The 23,326-nt window shown below is 37.6% G+C and overlaps 2 protein-coding genes across 2 annotated transcripts in view; one reads left to right on the forward strand and one right to left on the reverse strand.

Annotated features, from left to right (window-relative positions):
- LOC135364298 (ankyrin repeat domain-containing protein 26-like) overlaps window positions 1–23,326 on the forward strand; it is a 362,531-nt gene that overhangs the window by 199,023 nt on the left and 140,182 nt on the right.
- LOC123842471 (ankyrin repeat domain-containing protein 26-like) overlaps window positions 1–23,326 on the reverse strand; it is a 126,902-nt gene that overhangs the window by 50,158 nt on the left and 53,418 nt on the right. Inside the window, 4 exon segments of the mRNA XM_064593500.1 lie at window positions 819–1,026; window positions 12,964–13,102; window positions 13,663–13,696; window positions 16,012–16,182. Of these exon segments, the coding sequence (XP_064449570.1) occupies window positions 819–1,026; window positions 12,964–13,102; window positions 13,663–13,696; window positions 16,012–16,182 (552 nt within the window).

Genomic DNA, 23,326 nt, shown 5'->3' on the forward strand with positions numbered 1-23,326 from the left:
TTTGAAAACCCCTTTTAGAACACAGGATCCATATTAATTAAGGAAACAATAAAGAGTTATATGTGCTTACAGCATAGACTTTTGGATTAATTTTATAAGAGAGATTTTGAAAAAACTTAGCAGTAATCATTTTCCATTTTACTTTTTAATCGCTGCATATGTTTAAAACTGAATAAATTTTTAAAATTTTTCCTATCTTGAGATAAATGGCCATTTCATACTCTGTTGATGGGCATATAAATTAATATAAACTTCCCAGAGAACAATTTAAAAATAGAATCAAAGACCTCCTTTAAAAATTTTTATACTTTAAACAAACAATACTATATTGAAGAATTTATTCCAAGTAAGTAACCAGAATTTTAGAAACAGATTTATATAAAAGACATTCCTTACAACACTTAGAGAAAAATGGAAAATAACCAAAATGCAATTTGTTAAATAATGAGGATTCCATATGGTGTACTTCTATATGGTCATTAAAATTATGATTTGGAATATACATTAAATTATCAGTAGAAGTATTCACTGTCAAGAACTTGCTGAATTATTTTGAAGAATCTCATACGTCACACTACTAAAGACGTTTTCTTTCCTATAAAAATTCCAGAAGGTAAGTTAGCAATTATCAAACTTCTCCTACACATCTGTAGTACAAAAGTAAAGAGTTCAAGGGGCACCTGGCTGGCTCAGTTGGTAGAGCATGCGACTCTTGACCTCACAGCTGTGAGTTCAAGCCCCACATTGGCTGTGGAGCCTCTTAAAAAAAAAAAAAAGGTAAATAGTTCAAATATTTCCTTGAAACCAAGATGTCATACCTCAAACTGCCGAGTTCTTGTTCCCATTTCACTTTTTGATGCTCCAACTGCAATTTCAATTCTTTTGTTTCTGATAGCTCCTTTTGTAGTCCATTAACTTTATTTTGCATTTCTTTATTTTTTCTTTTAAGTTGTTTACACTGATTTTTAAGTTCTAATTTTTGATATGAAAGAATCGCATCCTAGATTTTTAGTAAAGTAGTAGAATCTACATCAGAGAGAAAACAAAAACAAATAAAATATATAGGGCGCCTAGGTGGCTCAGTTGGTTAAGCGTCGAACTCTTGGTTTCGGCACAGGTCATAATCTCAGACTTGTGGGATCGAGCCCCACGTCGGGCTCCACACTCAGCACAGAGTCTGCTTGAGATTCTCCCCCCGCCTTCCCCTCTGTTCTTCTCTCCCACCCCCACTCATGCTCTCTTTCTCTCAAGTAATTTAATTAAATCTTTAAAAAAAAAGAAATAAAATATGTGAGTACTTTTTGCATATAAAGGACTGTGTGCTTTCACATTCACTCACTCATACTTTAAACAAATATATATTGAATGACTTCAATATAAAAGATATTTTAGGGGTGCCTGGGTGGCTCAGTCGGTTAAGTGTCTGCCATCAGCTCAGGTCATGATCTCAGGGTCCTGGGATCGAGTCCCGTGTCAGACTCCCTGCTTACTGGGGAGTCTGCTTCTCCCTCTGCCCTGCCCCGTCCCCTCTCATGCACTCTCACTCTCCTTCTCTCAAATAAATGAATAAAATCTTTAAAAAAGAAAAGAAAAAATGACCAAAACCTTTCTAAGTAATGAAAACTATAATACCACAGATCCAGAAGAATCTGGCTAGGAGAGAAGAAATGGAAGTAAGCTATTATAGTTTTCTTAAACTACTATGATGGGGCATAACATTACTCAAAGGTGGACTGTGATGCTTAAGTCATATACTTTAAACCCTAATCACTAAAATAGCACAACTAAAGAGTTATAGCTAGAGTAAGCAAAATACATACATATACATACTCACATAAATAAAACTAAATCATAAAAATTACTTGATTAATTTAAAAGACAGCAGAAAAGGAAGAGAATAGGAGCAAAAAGCAGAAAGGACAAATGGAAGTCACACAACACGATGACAGATTCAAATCAACGACCTCAATAATCACATTAAATGAAAATGGTCTAAAAGCCTCAATTAAAAGGCAGACTGTCAAAATGGATGAAAAAGGAAGACCCAACTATATGCCACCTATTAAAAAATACGCTTTAAGTGTAGAGACACACATTTTTTAAAAGGCCAGAAATATGACAGACCACACTAACAACTTGACAAAAGAAGGCTGAGCCTGAGTGGCTATATTAATACCAGACAAAATAGATTTCAAAGCAAAAAACACTAGCAGCAATAAATAAGGTCATTTTATAATGATAGAAGGGTCAATTAAAAGAAGCATAACAAACCTAAATGTTTATGCATCTATTAATAGGTTCAAAAATACAGAAAGCAAAAATTGATAGAATTAGAGAATTAGAGAACTAGAGAAACAGGCAAATTCACAGTTATAGTCTGAGATTTCAATAGGCAGAAAATCAGCAAGGGTATAGTAGACTGGAACACCACCATTCTTCTCAAGTATCCATGGAACACTTACCAAAAGAGACTATATTTTGGGTCATAAAATAAATTGTAATAAAAGGAGTCAGTCAAAAGGACTGAAGTCATGAAAGTGTGCTCTGCGACCACAAACTAATTAACACACATCTGAATAACCCCTAGGTCAGGGCACCTGGGTGGCTCAGTTGATGAAGTGTCTGCCTTCAGCTCAGGTCATGATCTCAGGGTCCTGGGATCAAGCCCCACATTTGGCTCCCTGCTCAGAGGGAAGGCTGCTTCCCCTCCAGCTCATGCTCTCTCTGTCTCTCTCTCTCTCTCAAATAAATAAAATCTTTAAATAACCCCTGGGTCAAAGAAGGACTGAAAAAAGAAATTAGAAAGTATTCTGAACTGAATACACATAACATGTTAGAATTTCTGAAACCCTGCTATACTAGCACTCATATGAGCATTTACAGCACTGAATGTATATTTTAAAAAAGAAGAAAAGTCTTAAATTGATGACCTTTGGCTCCACCTTAAGAAATTAGTAAAAGAGCAGTTAAAGTTTGATAACCTTTGGTTATGTAGAAAATCTGACAGAATTTTTTAAAAAGCTACTAGAACTAATAAATGAACTCATCAAGTTTGGAGAACAGAGAATCATTATACAAAAATCTACTGTATTTCTACATATTAGCAATAAAAAATTAAAATTTAAGAATTAAAATTAATTTTAATTAATTAAAAAATTGAAACTGCATTGCAAAATAAAAAATAACCACAGGTAATATCATAAAGGATAAAAAGACCTATACACTAAAAACTACAAAATATTACCAAGAAAATTAAAGAAGATTTATATAATTGGAGAGAGATACACTGTTTGGGGTTGAAAAATTCAATATTGTTAAAATTAGTCTGTAGATTCAACATAATCCAAACCTGATCTCCAGAAGACCACCAGAATGGTGTTTTTTTTTTTTTAGGAAATGACAAGCTGACTCTAAAATTCATGTGGAAAACATAAATAAATAAAATAAATACAATTCATGTTCTGGAAACAGAAAGGATCTAGAATAGAATAGCAAAAGAAACCTGAAAAAGAACAAAACTGGAGGACTAACACTAACTACCTGATTTCAAAAATTATCATAAACTGGTAGTAATTAAAACAGCATGATACTTACATCAAGAAGGCCAAAGAATTCAATGGGACAGAATAGAGTCCATAAATAAACCCCCACACATATGGTCAACTGATCCTGACAAAGACACAATGGCATGAAGTGGAGAAAATATAGCCTTTTCAACAAATGGTGCTGGAACTGGATATCCATATGCAGAAAGAATGAACCTGGACCCATGCTATGCATCATAAGTAAAAAAAAAAAAAGAATACAAAATGGAGGCGCCTGGGGGTCTCGGTTGAGTGACTGCCTTGGCTCAGGTCATGATCCCAGGGTCCTGGGATCGAGCCCCATGTCCAGCTCTCTGCTCAGCGGGAGCCTGCTTCTCCCTCTCCCTCAGCCTGCCACTGCCCCTGCTCATGCTTTCTCTCTCTCTGTCAAATAAATAAATAAAATCTTAAAAAAAAAATACAAAATGGATGACATGGATCACATGGATCACAGATCTAAATGTAAGACCTAAAACTATAAAACTTTGTTTTTAAACTACGAAACTTCTAAAAGAAAGCATGAGAGAAAACCTCTGACTTTGTGCTAGGCAAAGCTTTCTTAGATAGGAACACCGAAAGCAAAAAATGCATAGAAGAACAAATGGATAAACTGGATTTCATCAAAAAGAAAAACTGCTCTTCAAAAGACACTGTTGAGAGAATGAAAAGTCACAGATTGGGAGAAAATCTTTACAAAAAAATATAGGTGAGGGACGCCTGGGTGGCTCAGTTGTTAAGCATCTGCCTTCGGCTCAGGTCATTATCCTGGGGTCCTGGGATCGAGCCCCACATTGGGCTTCCTGCTCAGCGGAGAGTCTGCTTCTCCCTCTCCCACTCCCCCTGCTTGTGTTCCCTCTCTAGTGTCTCTCTGTCAAATTAATAAAATCTTAAAATATATATATACATGATAAAGGAACTATATCTAGAATATAGAAAGAATTCTCAAAACAAGTAAGAAAACAACCTAATTTTTAAAATGACAAAGGATTTGGATAGTTCAAAGCAGATACACAAATGCCAAATAAGCACATGAAAATATGATCAACATTATCAGTTATTAGGGAAATGTATATTAAAACCGTAATGGGTAAAGTAGGCAAGATGGCGGAGGAGTAGGAGACCTGGATTTCATCTGCTCTTAGGAATTCAGCTGGATAGGGATCAAACCATTCTGAACACCTACAAACTCAACAGGAGATCGAAGAAAAGAATAGCAACAACTCTCTGAACAGAAAAGCGACCACTTTCTGGAAGGTAGGACGTGCGGAGAAGTGAATCCGAGGCGATATTCGGGAGGATAGATGGCGGGGGAGGGGCCTCCGTGGGCCACTTCTGGCAAGTGATAGAACCACGGAGCATAAAATCGGAACTTTTAGAAGTCTGCTCCGCTGAGGGACATCACTCTGGTGGCTAAGTGGGGGGTGGAACCCTCGTGGGACAGTGTGGTCTCAGGACCCTCAGGGTCACAGAAAGACCGGGGGTCCCTGAGTGCGGCAGAGCTCCCAGGTATCGGAGCGGGAAGCCGGCTGCAGAGTTGGAGCCGAGGCGTGGGCTCTCAGCTCGGGGTTGCTATAAACCATGATCCGTGGCACAGTCGGGCCACTGCTCCTCCAGCAGAGACCCAACAAGAGGCAGATCTGGGGAGACTCACCTTCCTTCCCTGGGAGGAGCGGCACGGGAGTGCACCGCAGGGATCTGCTGGGTTTGGAGACTCCACACCGAGTCGGGTGCCAGGGATACAAACGCGCGGTCAGAGGCCGGGTGAGCATGGAATGTGGCCGGAGACCGGGGAGACGGGAGTAACGGACTACTTTTCTCTGGTGGTGCACTGAGGAGTGGGGCCCCGAGTTCTCGGCTCCTCCGGGGCGGAGATTGGGAGGCCGCCATTTTCACTCTCCGCCTCCAAAGCAGTATGGAAAGCTTGAAGGGAAAAAAAGCTCCAGAGAGCAAACCCGAGCAGATTACTTAGCCCAGACGGGGAAAGGGCGGGGCAATTCCGCCTCTGGCAAAGACATTTGGGAACCACGGCAACAGGCCCCTCCCCCAGAAGATCAGCGAGAACAGCCAGCCAAGACCAAGTTTACCGATCAATGAGAAGGGCAGAACTCCTGCACTAGGGGAATACTGCACATAGAATTCATGAGTTTTTTACCATGATTCTTTAGTCTTTCAAAGGTAATTATTTTTTTTAACTGTTTTTTTTTTTTTGAATTTTTCTTTTTCCCTTTTTCAACCAACATCTTATCAATCCCTTTTTTAAAAAACATTTTTATTTTTCATTTTTAGAGTCATATTCTATCCCTTCATAGTAGTTACCTGTATTTTTGGCATATATATATATATAAGTTGTTCTCTCCTTAAAATTTTGAGATAGTTTCTTCTAACAGATCAAAATACACCCTAAATCTCTAGTGTATGGTTTTTTTCTACTCCCCTGCCTGATCACATTCTCTCCCTTTTTTTTCTTTTTTTAAAAAATCCTCTTCTTTCTTTTTTCAAACAACTTATCAATTCCTTTTATAAAATTTTTTATAATTTCCATCTTTACAGTCATATTCCATCCCTTCAATATATCAACCCTTATTTTTGTACATATATAAGTTTTTCTTTCTTTAAAATTTTGGGAGGAACTTTCTTTTAACAGACCAAAATACACCCAAAATCTAGTGTGTGGCACTGATCTATATACCAGCCTGATCATATTTGATCACATTCTGTTTTTGTTTTGTTTTGTTTTTGTTTGTTTTTATCTTTATCTTTTTCTTTTCTTTCCTTTTCTTTTTTCTCTCTTTCCCTTTCTTTTCCCAGTGCTTCAGGTCTTTTCTGATTTGTTTAGAGTATATTTTCTGGGGACGTTGTTACCCTGCTAGCATTTTGTTCTCTCATTAATCTATTCTCCACTGCACAAAATGGCAAGACGGAAAAAATCACCTCAACAAAAAGAACAAGAAGTAGTACCGAGTGCCAGGGACCTACTCAATACGGACATTAGTACCATGTCAGATCTAGAGTTCAGAATCATCACCTTAAAGATACTACCTGGGCTTGAAAAAAGCATAGAAGTTATTAGAGAAATGCTTTCTGGAGAAGTAAAAGAACTAAAATCTAACCAAGTAGAAATCAAAAAGGCTATTAATGAGGTGCAATCAAATATGGGGGCGCTAACTGCTAGGATAAATGAGGCAGAAGAGAGAATCAGTGATACAGAAGACCAAATGATGGAAAATAAAGAAGCTGAGAAAAAGAGAGAGAAACAACTACTGGATCACGAGGGCAGAATTCGAGAAATAAGTGATACCATAAGATGAAACAACATTAGAATAATTGGGATCCCGGAAGAAGAAGAAAGAGACAGAGGGGCAGAAGGTATAATGGAGCAACTTATAGCAGAGAACTTCCCTAATTTGGGGAAGGAAACAGGCATCAAAATCCAGGAAGCACAGAGAACCCCTCTCAAAATCAATAAAAATAGGTCAACACCCCAACATCTAATAGTAAAACTTACGAGTCTCAGAGACAAAGAGAAAATCCTGAAGGCAGCTGGGAAGAAGAGATCTGTAACCTACAACGGTAGAAACATTAGATTGGCAACAGACCTATCCACAGAGACCTGGCAGGCCAGAAAGGACTGGCAGGATATATTCCGAGCACTAAATGAGAAAAATATGCAGCCAAGAATACTATATCCAGCTAGGTTGTCACTGAAAATAGAAGGAGAGATAAAAAGCTTCCAGGACAAACAAAAACTAAAGGAATTTGCAAACACGAAACCAGCTCTACAAGAAATCTTGAAAGGGGTCCTCTAAGCAAAGAGAGAGCCTAAAAGCAACATAGACCAGAAAAGAACACAGACAATATACAGTAACAGTCACCTTACAGGCAATACAATGGCACTAAATTCCTATCTTTCAATAGTTACCCTGAATGTAAATGGGCTAAATGCCCCAATCAAAAGATACAGGATATGAGATTGGAATAAAAAACAAGACCCATCGATATGCTGTCGGCAAGAGACTCATTTTAGACCCAAAGACACCCCCAGATTGAAAGTGAGGGGGTGGAAAACCATTTACCATGCTAATGGACACCAAAAGAAAGCTGGGGTGGCAATCCTTATATCAGACAAATTACATTTTAAACCAAAGACTGTAATAAGAGATGAGGAAGGACACTATATCGTACTTAAAGGGTCTATCCAACAAGAAGATCTAACAATTGTAAATATCTATGCCCCTAACATGGGAGCAGCCAATTATATAAGGCAATTAATAACAAAAGCAAAGAAACACATCGACAACAATACAATAATAGTGGGGGACTTTAACACCCCCCTCACTGAAATGGACAGATCGTCTAAGCAAAATATCAACAAGGAAATAAAGACTTTAAATGACACACTGGACCCAATGGACTTCACAGACCTATTCAGAACATTCCATCCCAAAGCAACGGAATACACATTCTTCTCTAGTGCCCATGGAACATTCTCCAGAATTGATCACATCCTAGGTCATAAATCAGGTCTCAACCGGTACTAAAAGATTGGGATCATTCCCTGCCTATTTTCAGACCACAATGCTTTGAAACTAGAACTCAATCACAAGAGGAAAGTTGGAAAGAACTCAAATATATGGAGGCTAAAGAGCATCCTACTGAAGAATGAATGGGTCAACCAGGAAATTAAAGAAGAATTTAAAAAATTCATGGAAACCAATGAAAATGAAAACACAACGATTCAAAATCTTTGGGATGTAGCAAAGGCAGTCCTACGAGGAAAGTATATAGCAATACAAGCCTTTCTCAAGAAACAAGAAAGGTCTCAAGTACACAACCTAACCCTACACCTAAAGGAGCTGGAGAAGGAATAGCAAATAAAGCCTAAACCCAGCAGGAGAAGAGAAATAATAAAGATCAGAGCAGAAATCAATGAAATAGAAACTAAAAGAACAGTAGACAGATCAACGAAACAAGGAGCTGGTTCTTTGAAAGAATTAACAAGATTGATTAATCCCTGGCCAGACTTAGCAAAAAGAAAAGAGAAATCAAGAAAATTAGGAATGAGAGAGGAGAGATCACAACCAACATCAAAGAAATATAAACAATTATAAGAACATATTATGAGCAACTCTATGCCAGCAAATTAGATAACCTGGAAGAAATGGAGGCATTCCTAGAGATGTATCAACTACCAAAACTGAACCAGGAAGAAACAGAAAACCTGAACAGACCTACAACCACTAAGGAAATTGAAGCAGTCATCAAAAATCTCCCAAAAAACAAAAGCCCAGGGCCAGATGGCTTCCCAGGGGAATTCTACCAAACATTTCAAGAAGAATTAATACCTTTTCTTCTGAAACTGTTCCAAAAAATAGAAATGGAAGGAAAACTTCCAAACTCGTTTTATGAGGCCAGCATTACCTTGATCCCAAAACCAGACAAAGACCCCATCAAAAAGGAGAATTACAGACCAATATCCCTGATGAACATGGATGCAAAAATTCTCACCAAAATACTAGCCAATAGGATCCAACAGTACATTAAAAGGATTATTCACCACGACCAACTGGGATTTATCCCTGGGCTGCAAGGTTGGTTCAACATCCGCAAATCAATCAACGTGATACAATACATTAACAAAAGAAAGAACAAAAATCATATGATCCTCTCAATAGATGCAGAAAAAGCATTTGACAAAGTACAGCATCCTTCCTTGATCAAAACTCTTCAGAGTAGAGGCATTGAAGGTACATACCTCAATATCATAAAAGCCATCTATGAAAAACCTACAGCGAATATCATTCTCAATGGGGAAAACCTGAGAGCTTTTCCCCTAAGGTCAGGAACACGGCAGGGATGTCCACTATCACCACTGCTATTCAACATAGTATTGGAAGTCCTAGCCACAGCAATCAGACAACAAAAAGAAATCAAAGGCATCCAAATCGGCAGAGAAAAAGTCAAACTCTCACTCTTTGCAGATGATAGGATACTTTATGTGGAAAACCCCAAAGACTCCACCCCAAAACTGCTAGAACTCATACAGGAGGTCAGTAAAGTGGCAGGAAATAAAATCAATGCACAGAAATCAGTGGCATTCCTATACACCAACAACAAGACAGAAGAAAGACAAATTAAGGAATCGATCCCATTTACAACTGCACCCAAAACCATAAGATAACTAGGAATAAATCTAACCAAAGAGGCATCGGATCGGTACTCAGAAAACTATCAAATACTCATGAAAGAAATTGAGGAAGACACAAAGAAATGGACAAATGTTCCATGCTCATGGATTGGAAGAACAAATATTGTGAAGATGTCAATGCTACCTAGAGCAATCTACACATTCAATGCAATCCCCATCAAAATACCATCCACTTTTTTCAAAGAAATGGAACAAATCATCCTAAAATTTGTATGGAACCAGAAAAGACCCCAAAGAGCCAGAGGAATGTTGAAAAAGAAAAGCAAAGCTGGTGGCATCACAATTCCGGACTTCCAGCTCTATTACAAAGCTGTCATCATCAAGACAGTATGGTACTGGCACAAAAACAGGCACATAGATCAATGGAACAGAGTGGAGAGCCCAGAAATGGACCCTCAACTCTATGGTCAACTAATCTTCAACAAAGCAGGAAAGAATGTCCAATGGAAAAAAGACAGTCTCTTCAACAAATGGTGTTGGGAAACTTGGACAGCCACATGCAGAAGAATGAAACTGGATCATTTCCTTACACCACACACAAAAATAGACTCCAAATGGTTGAAAGACCTCAATGTGAGACAGGAGTCCATCAAAATCCTCAAGGAGAACACAGGCAGCAACCTCTTCGACCTCAGCCGAAGCAACTTCTTCCTAGAAACATCGCCAAAGGCAAGGGAAGGAAGGGCAAATATGAACTATTGGGACTTCATCAAGATAAAAAATTTTTGCAAAGCAAAGGAAACAGTCAACAAAACCAAAAGACAACTGACCGAATGGGAGAAGATATTTGCAAATGACTTATCAGATAAAGGGCTAGTATCCAAAATCTATAAAGGACTCATCAAACTCAACACCCAAAGAACAAAGAATCCAATCAAGAAATAGGCAGAAGACATGAACAGACATTTTTCCAAAGAAGACATCCAAATGGCCAACAGACACATGAAAAAGTGCTCAATATCGCTCGGCATCAGGGAAATCCAAATCCAAATCTCAATGAGATACCACCTCACACCAGTCAGAATGGCTAAAATTAACAAGTCAGGAAACGACAGATGTTGGCGGGGATGTGGAGAAAGGGGAACCCTCCTACACTGCTGGTGGGAATGCAAGCTGGTGCAGTCGCTCTGGAAAACAGTATGGAGGTTCCTCAGAAAGTTGAAAATGGATGCATTCCTAGAGATGTAAGTTGAAAATAGATGTAAGTTGAAAATAAAAGATGTTAATAAATAAATAAAATAAAATAAATAAATAAATAATAAATAAATAAATAAAAAGATGTAAGTTGAAAATAGAGAATTTATTTTGAAAATAATAAATCCAGCTATTGCACTGCTGGGTATACACCCCAAAGATACAAAAGTAGGGATCTGAAAGGGTACGTGGACCCCGATGTTTATAGCAGCAATGTCCACAATAGCCAAACTGTGGAAAGAGCCAAGATGTCCATCGACAGATGAATGGCTAAAGAAGATGTGGTATATATATACAATGGAATATTATGCAGCCATCAAAAGGAATGAGATCTTGCCATTTGCAACGACGTGGATGGAACTGGAGGGTATTATGCTGAGCGAAATAAGTCAGTCAGAGAAAGACATGTATCATATGACCTTACTGATATGAGGAATTCTTAATCTCAGGAAACAAACTGAGGGTTGCTGGAGTGGGGGGTGTGGGGGAGGGATGGGCTGACTGGGTGATGGACACGGGGAGGGTAGGTGCTCTGGTAAGCGCTGTGAATTGTGCAAGACTGTTGAATCTCAGATCTGTACCTATGAAACAAATAATGCAATATATGTTTAGAAAAAAAAAAAAGAAGATAGGAGGGGAAGAATGAAGGGGGGAAAATCGGAGGGGTAGATGAACCATGAGAGACGATGGACTCTGAAAAACAAACTGAGGGTTCTAGAGGGGAGGGGGGTGGGAGGATGGGTTAGCCTGGTGATGGGTATTGAGGAGGGCACCTTCTGCATGGAGCACGGTGTTTTGCACAAACAATGAATCATGGAACACTACATCTAAAACTAATGATGTAATGTATGGGGATTAACATAACAATAAAAAATTAAAATAAAATAGAAAATAAAACCATAATGATTAAAAAAAACATAATGATATATATATATTACATACCCATCAGAATGGCTAAGATTTAAAAAACTGACAATACTAAGTGTTCATGAATATACAGGGAGAAATTAGAACTTTCATACACTGCTGGTGGGAATGGAAAATGGTACTACTTTAGAAAACAATTTGGCAGTTTTGTAACAAGGGAATATAAAGAGACATGAGACTTATGGGTGATAGATATGTTAACTGCCTGAATTATGGTTATGGTTTCATATGCATATACATATGTCAAAACTATCAAATTATACACTTCATATATGTGCAGTTTACCTAACTAAAGCTGTTGGGGGGGAAAATGCTCTATTATAGGAAAAAACATCTAAAACAGTGGCTGAGACACAGATGGAAAGAAGGATATGAAACATGGGCGCCTGGGTGGCTCAGTCGTTAAGCATCTGCCTTCGGCTCAGGTCATGATCCCTGGGTCCTCGGATCGAGCCCTGCATCCGGCTCCCTGCTCCGCGGGGAGCCTGCTTCTCCCTCTCTCACTCTCCCTGCTTGTGTTCCCTCTCTCACTGGGTCTCTCTCTGCCAAATAAATAAAAAATTAAAAAAAAAAGAAGGATATGAAACAATACAAGATGAAGCTAGAGTACTGTGGTCTTTCACCTTAGAGCAATGAGAAGTAATAGCGAAGCTTTAAGCAAGGGGGTAACGTGATGAAACATGAATTTTTAAAGATTATGATAACTATGGTTGCAGTGTAGACCAAGATTCTGGGAGGTGGAATGACAGGGAAAACAGTCCTGAGGTTATTTCAGTATTCTAGGAGAAAAATAATGGTAACCTGACCTTGGGTGAAGGCACAGAACAGAAGCGCAGTTAACAACACATCACGTGTGCCATTCCCATGACAAAACATAGAGTGGAAATTATAGCCCTTTGGCTGAGAGTATTCAACAGTTCTCTATTCTCATATAAAACATATTTCTGAGATGAGTAGCTCATGAGTGTTGTGTGGTACAGCACTATACAAGATGGGCACATATTACTACAGTAATATACATACAAAGGCTTTCTACTTATACAATGGTCCTACCTTTACGATCCTGGCCAACTTGTACAAATAGCGACTTGCAACTCATATACTTAGAGCAAGGCAACTTGGAATCCTCTGAAGCTGTTCCAGATGACTCCGTTAAGTCAAGGTCATCCATAAAATTAATTTGCTTTTTGACCTACAAATAAAAAATACTATTTCAAAATGTCCCCCAAATATTCATACAATATACTAAGTGTAGAGAGATGATAAATACCCATCTTTTTATAAGAGCAAAAACATGGGTACTTTTTAAAAGAACTGATTTTTATCAAAACGACCTTTATCAATAATTAGTACTTCTGAAAAACTTTTTTCTTTTTTTTAAGGTTTTATTTATTTGACAGAGAGAAAGACAGCCAGAGAGCGAACACAAGCAGGGGGAGTGGGAGAGGGAGAAACAGGCTTCCCGCGGAGCAGGGAGCCTAATGTGGGGCTCGATCCGAGGACTCTGGGATCATGACCTGAGCCGAAGGCAGACGCTTAACGACTGAGCCACCCAGGCGCCCACTTCTGAAAAACTTTTTCACAATAAATGTCTATACAACAAAGGAAGATTTTCTATGTTTTCACTATGCCCTTCCTAAAGTAATTTTTTACCGTGGAATAATATTTCTAATAAATATTATTTATCAAAGTAATATAATAAAGCCAAAATTAAAAAAAATAAATGAAATAGAATTATGCATATATTTTTACCTCTTTCTTTTCATGAGATGTTTTCTTTGCAGGTCTAAAAAAAAAGACAATTCTTTTCAGGCAAGTATTAAATACTTAAAATACCAAGAATATCTAAATCATAGATAAACAATATTATTAATAATACTAAGCATTAAATTTAGATCAAATGGACATAAAGCAAAGGAAAAGCATAATGTTACTGGCATTATTTGATACGAAGAAATATACCACATTTTTTGTTGTCATTTTCAATAAAAACAAGCTTTTATTGGCTCTAAAATCTATTGGGAAAGTGCAAGTTAGGTTCTTATATGAAAGAAACCCATTTTTAATAATCATGATACTAGTGTTTTGAGGATTTACTGTACAACTACTATGCATTATGATGAACCCCTTACACATCTTAAAAGTATTTTAAGCCTCACAACAATCTTATAAACATGGGTAATTATATTAGGTATTTTACACAGGAAGAAAATGAGGCACAGAAATAATTAACTTCCCCAAGCCCATACAGCTGGTCAGGAGTAGACCCAGAATTCAAATCCAGGATATGTGCCTTCAAAACGTGTGTTTTACAATATGTGGTGAAGGTAATATTTAAGTGTTTCCAAGTAATATGACAGCAAATGAATCTACTATTATTCCATTTCTAGCTATAATTATAAATAATAATTTATGGATCTAACACACATTTTTTAAAATAAGAAGACTCCATACCTAGGCAATATTGAAAATCTACTTTCCATAAACTAAAGATCTGCTTCTTCTGAAGAAGTTCATCAATGGCATTCATCTATTTATTCAACTGTTTATTCACAAATATATACTTACTGAGCACACAATATGTGTCAATGACACTGTTGGTACAGGAACCATGGCTTTTGTCATTTAGAACTTTATAATCTAAAAGTAATAATCTATGATAGATTAATAGTTTATTTTTCAATTATAAATAAAGTCTTTCCCCAGAATCGAAACAAATATTGACTTAATGCAACCAGATACTTCAAAGTCCCTAACAAAACCATAGCTATGCATGATTCTGTCAAAGGCACTGAATATCTAAAATCATCAAGGAATGATTAGTTCTACTCAGAATGGCCTAAGAGTTTGTATATTTACTATCATTTATATACTTTTAAGTCTATGAATGATACTCTCCGCACATTCAATTATATGAGAATACTCCACCGGGGAACCAATTCTGAATCAACAACTTCTTGCCACAGGGACCTGGGTGGCTCAGTCGTCAGGCGCCCACTTCTGAAAAACTGCCTTTGGCTCAGGTCATGGTCCCAGGGTCCTGGGATCGAGCCCCGCATCGGGCTCCCTGTTCAGCGGGAGTCTGCTTTTCCCTCTCCCACTCCCCCTGCTTGTGTTTCCTCTCTCGCTATGTCTCTGTCTGTCAAATGAATAAAATCCAAAAAAACCCCCCCAAAACCAAAAAAACAACCTCTGGCCACAAAACTACATGAATAGGAATACTAAGGACAATTACTGTAATCTTTAAAAGATAATGTAATACAGGGGAGCCTAGATGGCTCAGTCATTAAGCATCTGCCTTCGGCTCAGGTCATGGTCCCGGGGTCCTGGGATCGAGTCCCACATCAGGCTCCCTGCTCGGTGGGGAGCCTGCTTCTCCCTCTCCCTCTGCCTGCCACTCCCCTTGCTTGTGCATTCTCTCTCTCTCTGTCAAGCAAATAAAAAAATCTTAAAATAGGGGCGCCTGGGTGGCTTAGTCGTTAGGCGTCTGCCTTCGGCTCAGGTCATGATCCCGGGATCCTGGGATCGAGTCCCACATCGGGCTCCCTGCTGGCTGGCAGGGAGCCTGCTTCTCCCTCTCCCTCTGCCTCTGCCTGCCGCTCCCCCTGCTTGTACTCTCTCTCTGTCAAATAAAAAATAAAAAATCTTAAAACAAAAAAGATAATGTAATACAATCAATAAGCTTTCTAATATTTGGAAATGCAAACAAAATTAAATAACCATGTCTATCTCTATCGGATCATTTCCAGCAGCATACAAATGTACTCTAAAAGCTCCCATCTTAAAATTAAAAAAGAAAGAAAATTCCCTTGAATTCCACATTCTTTTTCAGTTATCATCCATTTCTCTATTACCTTTCCCCGTAAAAATTCTCTAAGGAGTTGTTTATACTTTTTCATTACAGTCCAGCTTCCATGGTGACTATTGAAACTGCTCCTTGTCAAAGTCACTTGTCCTCATCTTAACCTTTCAAGCAGTGTATCTGATATACTTGAGTATTTCTTGCCTTAGCCTGTACCTACACGACAGCGTTTTATTTCCATAAAAAGTAATCACTGCTAAACTTCCTTCAGAGGGAAATAAAGAATTTATAGATTTTACCTTACTTCATCCCGATCCATTTCACTTGAAGTGCTGTCATCATTCACTTGTACTGGACAAGAAGGTAGGGAATCCGCCTTCTCAAGCCCTGGTGTAATCACAGATACTTCTGATGTCCATTTTTCATTTTCATCTTTCCTTACTCCCTTCATATGCAAACCAGGATCACTACTTTAAAAAATCCAGTTAAAATATCCATTAAAAAGCCAATGTTTTCTAATAATTTTACTGGTAAAGAATAAAAACAATTTTTTTGTAAAATTCTGTTACCCATCTCAATGAACATTTATTAATTCACAGAACAGTTATGAAATCCAACCATATACAAGGAAATACACATCCCTTGCTTCAAAGACAGGTAAATATACAATTACAATACAATGTCATTTGTGGGGACAAAACTGCTATGGATCTCTTTGTAGGAGCTGTGGAATCAAGGACCATACACCAAGGACCTAGGAAAAGTCTTGCCTACCCATGCATCGGGTAACGGGCACACTCACTACATGTCCAGCTGTGGACCCAGCAATAGCCCATAAACTGGTTCCAGCCCCTTCCTCTCAGCCACATCTGGGAGCCCCTGGAAAACACTGTCTTAGATAATAACCCATGGATGAGAGAGACTTTTTGGAAAACCAGATTTCCTGCAGAAAAGTTCCGGCACACCACCAGAGCAAAAAAAAATCAGGTTTGGACACGTTGGAAAGGCAGTCATTAAAGGCTACTTCAAAAGCAAAGACAGCAATGCCAAACTTCAAAGAATATAAAAAGTCAAGGATATATGACACCAAATCGTCCAATAATTGATCTCAAACACATGGAGATCTGTAATTTATCCAAAAAAGAATTCAAAAGAGCAGTTTTAAGGAAACTTAATGAGCTACAAGAAAACACAAAAAGCCAATTCAGGGGTGCCTGGGTGGCTCAGTCAGTTAAGCGTCTGACTCTTGATTCTGTCTCAGGTCAGGATCTCAGGGTCATGAGATCCAGCTATGCATCCTGCTTACGCTCAGGGCAGAGTCTGCTTGTCCCTCTCCCTCTGCTATTCCCCCCACTCACACACATGCTCTCTCTAAAATAAATAAATAAAATCTTTAAAAAAAAGCCAATTCAATAAAATGAGAAAAACACTATATGAATAAAACGAGAAGTTTAATAAAGCATTGGAAGGGCACCTGGGTGGCTCAGTCAGTTAAGTGTCTGACTCTTGATTTCGGCTCAGGTCATGATCTCAGGATTGTGGGATCGAGCCCTGGGTCTGCTTGAGATTCTCTCACCCTCTCTCTGTCCCTCCCCTGACTTGCTCTCTTTCTCTCTCTCTCAAATAAATAAATAAAATCTTTTTTTGAAAAAGAGCTGGAAATAGTAAAAAAGAATTAAACAAAAATTCTGGAGCTGAATAATAGAGTGAATGAAATGCAAAAAAACAATAGAAATCACTGACACTAAAATGGATCAAAAAAAAAATCTGTGAATTTAAAATTTTCAAATTTTAAAACTTTCAAATTATCCAATCAAGGAGGTGAAAGATATGTACACTAAAAACTACAAGACTTTGATAAAAGAAAGAGCAGAGACACAAATAGGAAGATATGTTAGTTTATGGATTTGAAAAATTAATATTATATATCCACATTATTCAAAGCCATCTACAGATTCAATGCAATCTCTGCCAAAATTCCAGTGATATTTCTCACAGAAATAGGAAAAACAATCCTTAAATTTGTATGGAACAGAAAAGACCCCAAACCGCCAAAGCAGTCCTGAGAAAGAACAACAAAGGTGGAAGCAACACACTTCCTGTTTTCAAACTGTTACAAAGCTATAGTCACCAAAACAGTATATGGAACTTGCATCAAAACAAACACAAAGACCAATGAAACAGAATCAAGAACCCAAAAATAAACCCATGCATATAGTCAAGAACACTTAAAGAAGAAAAGATAATCTCTTCAATAAATGATGCTGAGAAAACTGGATATTCACATGCAAAAGAATGAAACTGGACCCCTAACTTACATCACTCACAAAAATTAACCCAAACTGGATTAAAGACTTAAATGGACAACCTTAAGCCATAAAACTCCTACAAGAAAACAGGGAAAACACTCCCTGACATTGATCTTGGCAATGATTTTGGATACGACATCCAAAGTACAAGCAACAAAAGCAAAAACAATGGAACAATGTTTCTCCACAGCAAAAGAAACAAGCAACACTCTAGTTCCATTTACAACAAGTATAGGTGAAGGAAGGGAAAAATAAGATAAAAACAGAGAGGGAGGCAAACCAGAAGAGACTCTTAACTACAGGAAACAAACTGAGGGCTGCTGGAAGGGAAGTGGGTGGGAAGATGCTGTAACTGGGTGATGGGCATCAGGGAGGGCACTTGTGATGAGCATTGGGTATTACATGCAAGTGATGAATCATTAAAGTCCAGCCCTGAAACTAATAATACAATATAAGTTAACTAACTCGAATTTAAATAAAATCTAAAAAACAAAAATAAACAAGTAACATAATGAAAAGGCAACCTACAGAATGGAAGAAAATATCTGCAAACCACATATCTGAAAAAAGGTTAATATCTAAAATATGTAAGGAATTCATACAATTCAACAGCAAAAAAACAAATAATTCAAATAAGAACTCAGCAAAGCACCTTAATAGACAGCTTTCCTCAGAAGATACTCCAATGGCCAACGGTACCAAAAAAGGGGCTCAACAACACTATTCAACAGGGAAACGCATATCAAAGCCACAATGATATATCTATCACCTCACACCTGTTAAATGGCTTTCATCAAAAAGACAAGAGATAGCACTGGCAAAAATGTACAGAAAAGGGAATCCTTGCACACTGTTGTTATGGGACTGTAAATTGGTACAGCCACTATGCAAAACACTGTGGAGGTTCCTCAAAAAACTAAAAATAGAACTATCATATGATGCAGTAATCCCATTTCTGGGAACATTTCTGATGGAAATGAAATCATTTCAAACAGGTATCTGCACCCCTGTTTACTGCAGCATTATTTACAATAGCCAAACAGGGAAGCAACCTAAGTGTCCATCAATGGATCCATGGGTTTAAAAAATGTGGTATATATTTACAATGGAATATTTTAGCCACAAAAAAGAGGGAAACCTTGCCATTTGCAACAACATAAATGAACCTGGAGGGAATTATGCTAAATGAAATAAGATACACAAAAAGACAAATACAGTATGATCTGACTTACATGTAGAAACTTAAAAAAAAAAACAACAACAAATTTACATCCTGGTGCTTGCCAGGGTTAGGAGGCTGTGGGAAATGGGTAGATATTGGCCAAAGGATACAAACTTCCTGTTACAAGAGTAGCAAGTTCTGAGGGTCTAATGTACAGAATGGTGATTACAGTTAACAATACTGTATTATATATTTGAAAGTCGCTAAGAGAGTTGCTAAAAAAGAAATGATAATTATGTGAGATGATGGAGTTATTAACACTATTACCATTTTACTATATAAAAGTGTATTAAATTAATATAGGTATACCTTAGACTTACACAGTTATCTGTCAATTATACCTCAATAAATCTGCAGAAAATTCAAAAATACTCATATGTCACTATATATATCACTCAAAAATAGCAATAACCTGGTTAATTTTGTTTGAAAATAAAATGATTTGGGGGTGCCTGGGTGGCTCAGTCGGTTAAGTGTCTGCGTTCGGCTCAGGTCATAATCTCCAGGTCCTGGGATCTAGCCCTGCCTCAGGCTCCCCACTGAGCTTCTACCTCTCCCTCTGCCCCTCCGTCCTGCTCATGCGCTCATTCTCGCTCTCTTTCTCTATCTCTCTCTTACAAATAAATAAAATAAAAATTAATTTTTTTAAAGAAAATGATTTGGTAACTTTTGCATACTTTTAGCCTAGTATTTAATCCTAATATAAAAAGCTAGATTTACCAACAGAAAATTATAATTACTTTTTCATGGACTAAATATATGCAAGAGAATATGAGCAGCCTATAGTTACATAAATTTACAAAAGACTGAAATTTCCCACAGGAGATTATTAATTTAGGAATTGAACATGAACCCCTAAGAGCACTGAAAACAAAAACAGAGCCAGCAATTATTGTTTTAAAACTGTTACACAGATAACTCTTCTAGTTAAAATTTAACATCCAAAAAAGAAGGATCTTCCTGAAGGCAATTATTAAACAATTCTTCTTAACCCAAATCTCAAAAATAAATCTATACAGAATATGAAATAGCTTTCATTTTGAACACAATTGATAGAAGCAACTTTTAAATAGAAAACATCTATAGATGTTAAAGGCATCTCAAACTTGGGGAGGGGGGACCCAAATATGAAGCCATGGGAACAAGAAGCCACCACAACCAGTTTTAAATGTGTGCGACTGATCAATGCCCACTGGCCTCACTCACCCACCAAGCAGTGTCAGCTCCTCCCTTCTAAAAGAAAGCCAATAGGAGACAAAACCATTACATACACGTTCCTCGTGTGCCAACCAATCAACAAGAGTCTCACCCAAATTACCATGGTGTTTCAGATGATGACAAACCACTTAATTCTCTGAAAGTCCCCCAAACCTTCAACTCTACTCTTCCCAAAACCCTGTATAAGAATAGCAGACTGCTCTGTCAGAAAAGACTGTAAGTGACCAGCATAGGTCTATCTTACCAGTGGGCAATAAATTCCAACTTCATCTTTCTATTTCAGATACTGAGGGCTCATAATCCTTTGGCAAGAATTTTTAAAGTCCTATAATTTACCACCATATTTCATTTTCCTTAATAAAATATAAATGAAGTTTGCTATTCCTCTGATCCATTTTACCATAATTAAAACTAACATAAATACCAGTAAAACCAATAAATAGCAAGTAACCACAATATTGGGCCCCCCCAAAATAAAAAAAATGCATACAACTGACAGATTAAATTGTCAGAATGGACCCATATCAAACTTTCTTTTTGTTTAAGCGAGAGTTAGTATGATGTTAAAAAACAATACATGCAGGTTAAACTCCATTCACTCAATAAACATTTGTTGAATAGAACTATATATGCTAGAACGTTTTCTAGGCACTGAGGACATGGCGATGAACAGATAAAAATCCTACTCATGAGTGAAGTAAACACAATAACAATAAACTACACAGGCAAGATAGTACCAGAGGAGAAAAACTAAAGCAGAGAAATCAAATTTTGATGTGCTGTAGGGAAAGAGGTAATCAGGATAACCAAGAAAGGCCTTGCTAAGAAAGTAACTTTTAAGCAAAAAATTGAAGGGGGGAAAAAAAGGAAGGAGCAAGGAGCTAGCAAGACAGGAGGGTATTGGAGGGAAAAGCACTCCAGATAGAGTCAACAGCAAGTACAGAGGGATGCTCGAAGTGTTTATAGTGAGGGGGAAAAAAAAAGTGAGAAATTCAGTGTGGCTGGACAGTGTGAAAGGGACAGAAAATAGGAGTGAGGCAGTAAGGGATAGGGAGAGACCAAGATGAACAGATCATACAAGGCCTTGTAGGTGTTAGAAAACTTTGGCATGTACTCTGAGTGAAATAGGAGGCAATTAGGTTTTGAGCAGAGGAAGACGTAATCTGACTTACGTTTTAATAGATCCACTGTGTTTAGAATTAATGGAAACAGAGAAAAGACAAAAGAACAAACAAGAAGACCAATTAGTTAATTATTACACTTATACACACAACAGATGATAGTGGCTTGGTCATGGAAGATGTGTTTGGCTCTTGGATATATTTTGAAGGAAGACCTGACAAGATCTGTTGACAGTTTAGATGTGACATGTATGAAAAAGAAAAAGACATGAGTCAAAGATGATACCAAGTTTTCTGGCAGAGCAACCGGAAGAACTGTCATTAACTCCATTAGGAAAGACAAGAAGGGCAGGTATAAGAAAGAATATCAATAGTTCGATTTTGGACATGTTAAGATCATAATACTCAATAGCTATCCCAAAGAGCTATCAAATAGGCAGTTTGATATGTAGGTCTGGAATTATGCAGAGAGATTTGGGCTGGAGATATAAACCTGAAGATCCTTAGAATATACAAGATAGTAAAAGTCAAGAGAAAGAAAATCAAGGACTGATTCCTGGAAGATGTCAATGTGTAAGTAAGAGGTGGGGGATGAGGAGAAAGAATCAAATCAGGCTGAGATGTACAGACTAGAAAGGCAGGGAGAAAACCAGGTGAGTGAGTGATACCCTGAAAGCTAAATGAAGACAGAATTTTGAAGAGAGTTCTCCATTGGGTCAAATATTGCTGATAGGTCAAATAAAATGAGATCTAAGAAATTATGTTTAGATTCATTAAAGTGAAAATCAGTGGTAACCTTTGAAAAATCAAATCCGGGGTAGTGGGAGTGAAAATTACTAGAGAGAATTCAAGAATGAATGGGAGGTAAATCAGGATCAGTGAGTGTACATGGTTCTTTTAAGGATTTCATAGCTAAGAGGAATGATCATAGATGATTTAATTTTCTTGTTTAGTTCAATCCTTACACAAGGATGATGTAGTATTTCTGTAATATATTTTGTAATATAGTTTTTCAAATTACATACATGTATCACTAAATGTTTTTTTTTAAAAATGCCAGACCAAGGGGGCACCTGGGTGGCTCAGTTGGTTAAACCTCTTGATTTTGGCTCAGGTCATAATCTCAGGGTTGTGGGATCGAGCCCCGCATGGGGCTCTGCTCCCAGTGCCAAGTCCGCTTGTCCCTCTCCCCCACCACGCACTCTCTCTCTCTAATATAAATAAAATCTTAAAAAAAAAAAAAAAAAAAAGGCAGACCAAGGCATTAAATAATTCACAAAACAATAAAACCAAAAGAGTCCTTAAAAATTTTCTGGATATATAATATATATATAATATTATATAACCTGATTATCACTTTTTCTCATGCTTAGAAAGACCATAGATAAACTATTAAGTTTCAACAGCAATATTTCATGCTTGATAAAAATCATCTAACTCCAGGATATATCCGAAATAATTAGTCATATTAAAATTCTATAAGAGGGGCGCCTGGGTAGCTCAGTTTTTAAGCATCTGCCTTCAGCTCAGGTCATGGTCTCAGGGTTCTGGGATCGAGCCCCACATCGGGCTCCCTGCTTGGTGGGAAGCCTGCTTCTCCCTCTCCCACTCCCCCTGCTTGTGTTCCCTCTCTCGCTGTCTCTCTCTCTCTGTCAAATAAATAAATAAAATCTTTAAAAAAAATTAAATTTAAAAAATTTAAAAAAATAAAATTCTATAAGAGAAGTATAAGGGGTTTGGAATG

This window comes from Mirounga angustirostris, unplaced genomic scaffold, assembly GCF_029215605.1.
Source record: "Mirounga angustirostris isolate CCGP_5_RB_7025 unplaced genomic scaffold, mMirAng1.0.hap1 SCAF_5, whole genome shotgun sequence".
Lineage (NCBI taxonomy): Eukaryota > Metazoa > Chordata > Mammalia > Carnivora > Phocidae > Mirounga > Mirounga angustirostris.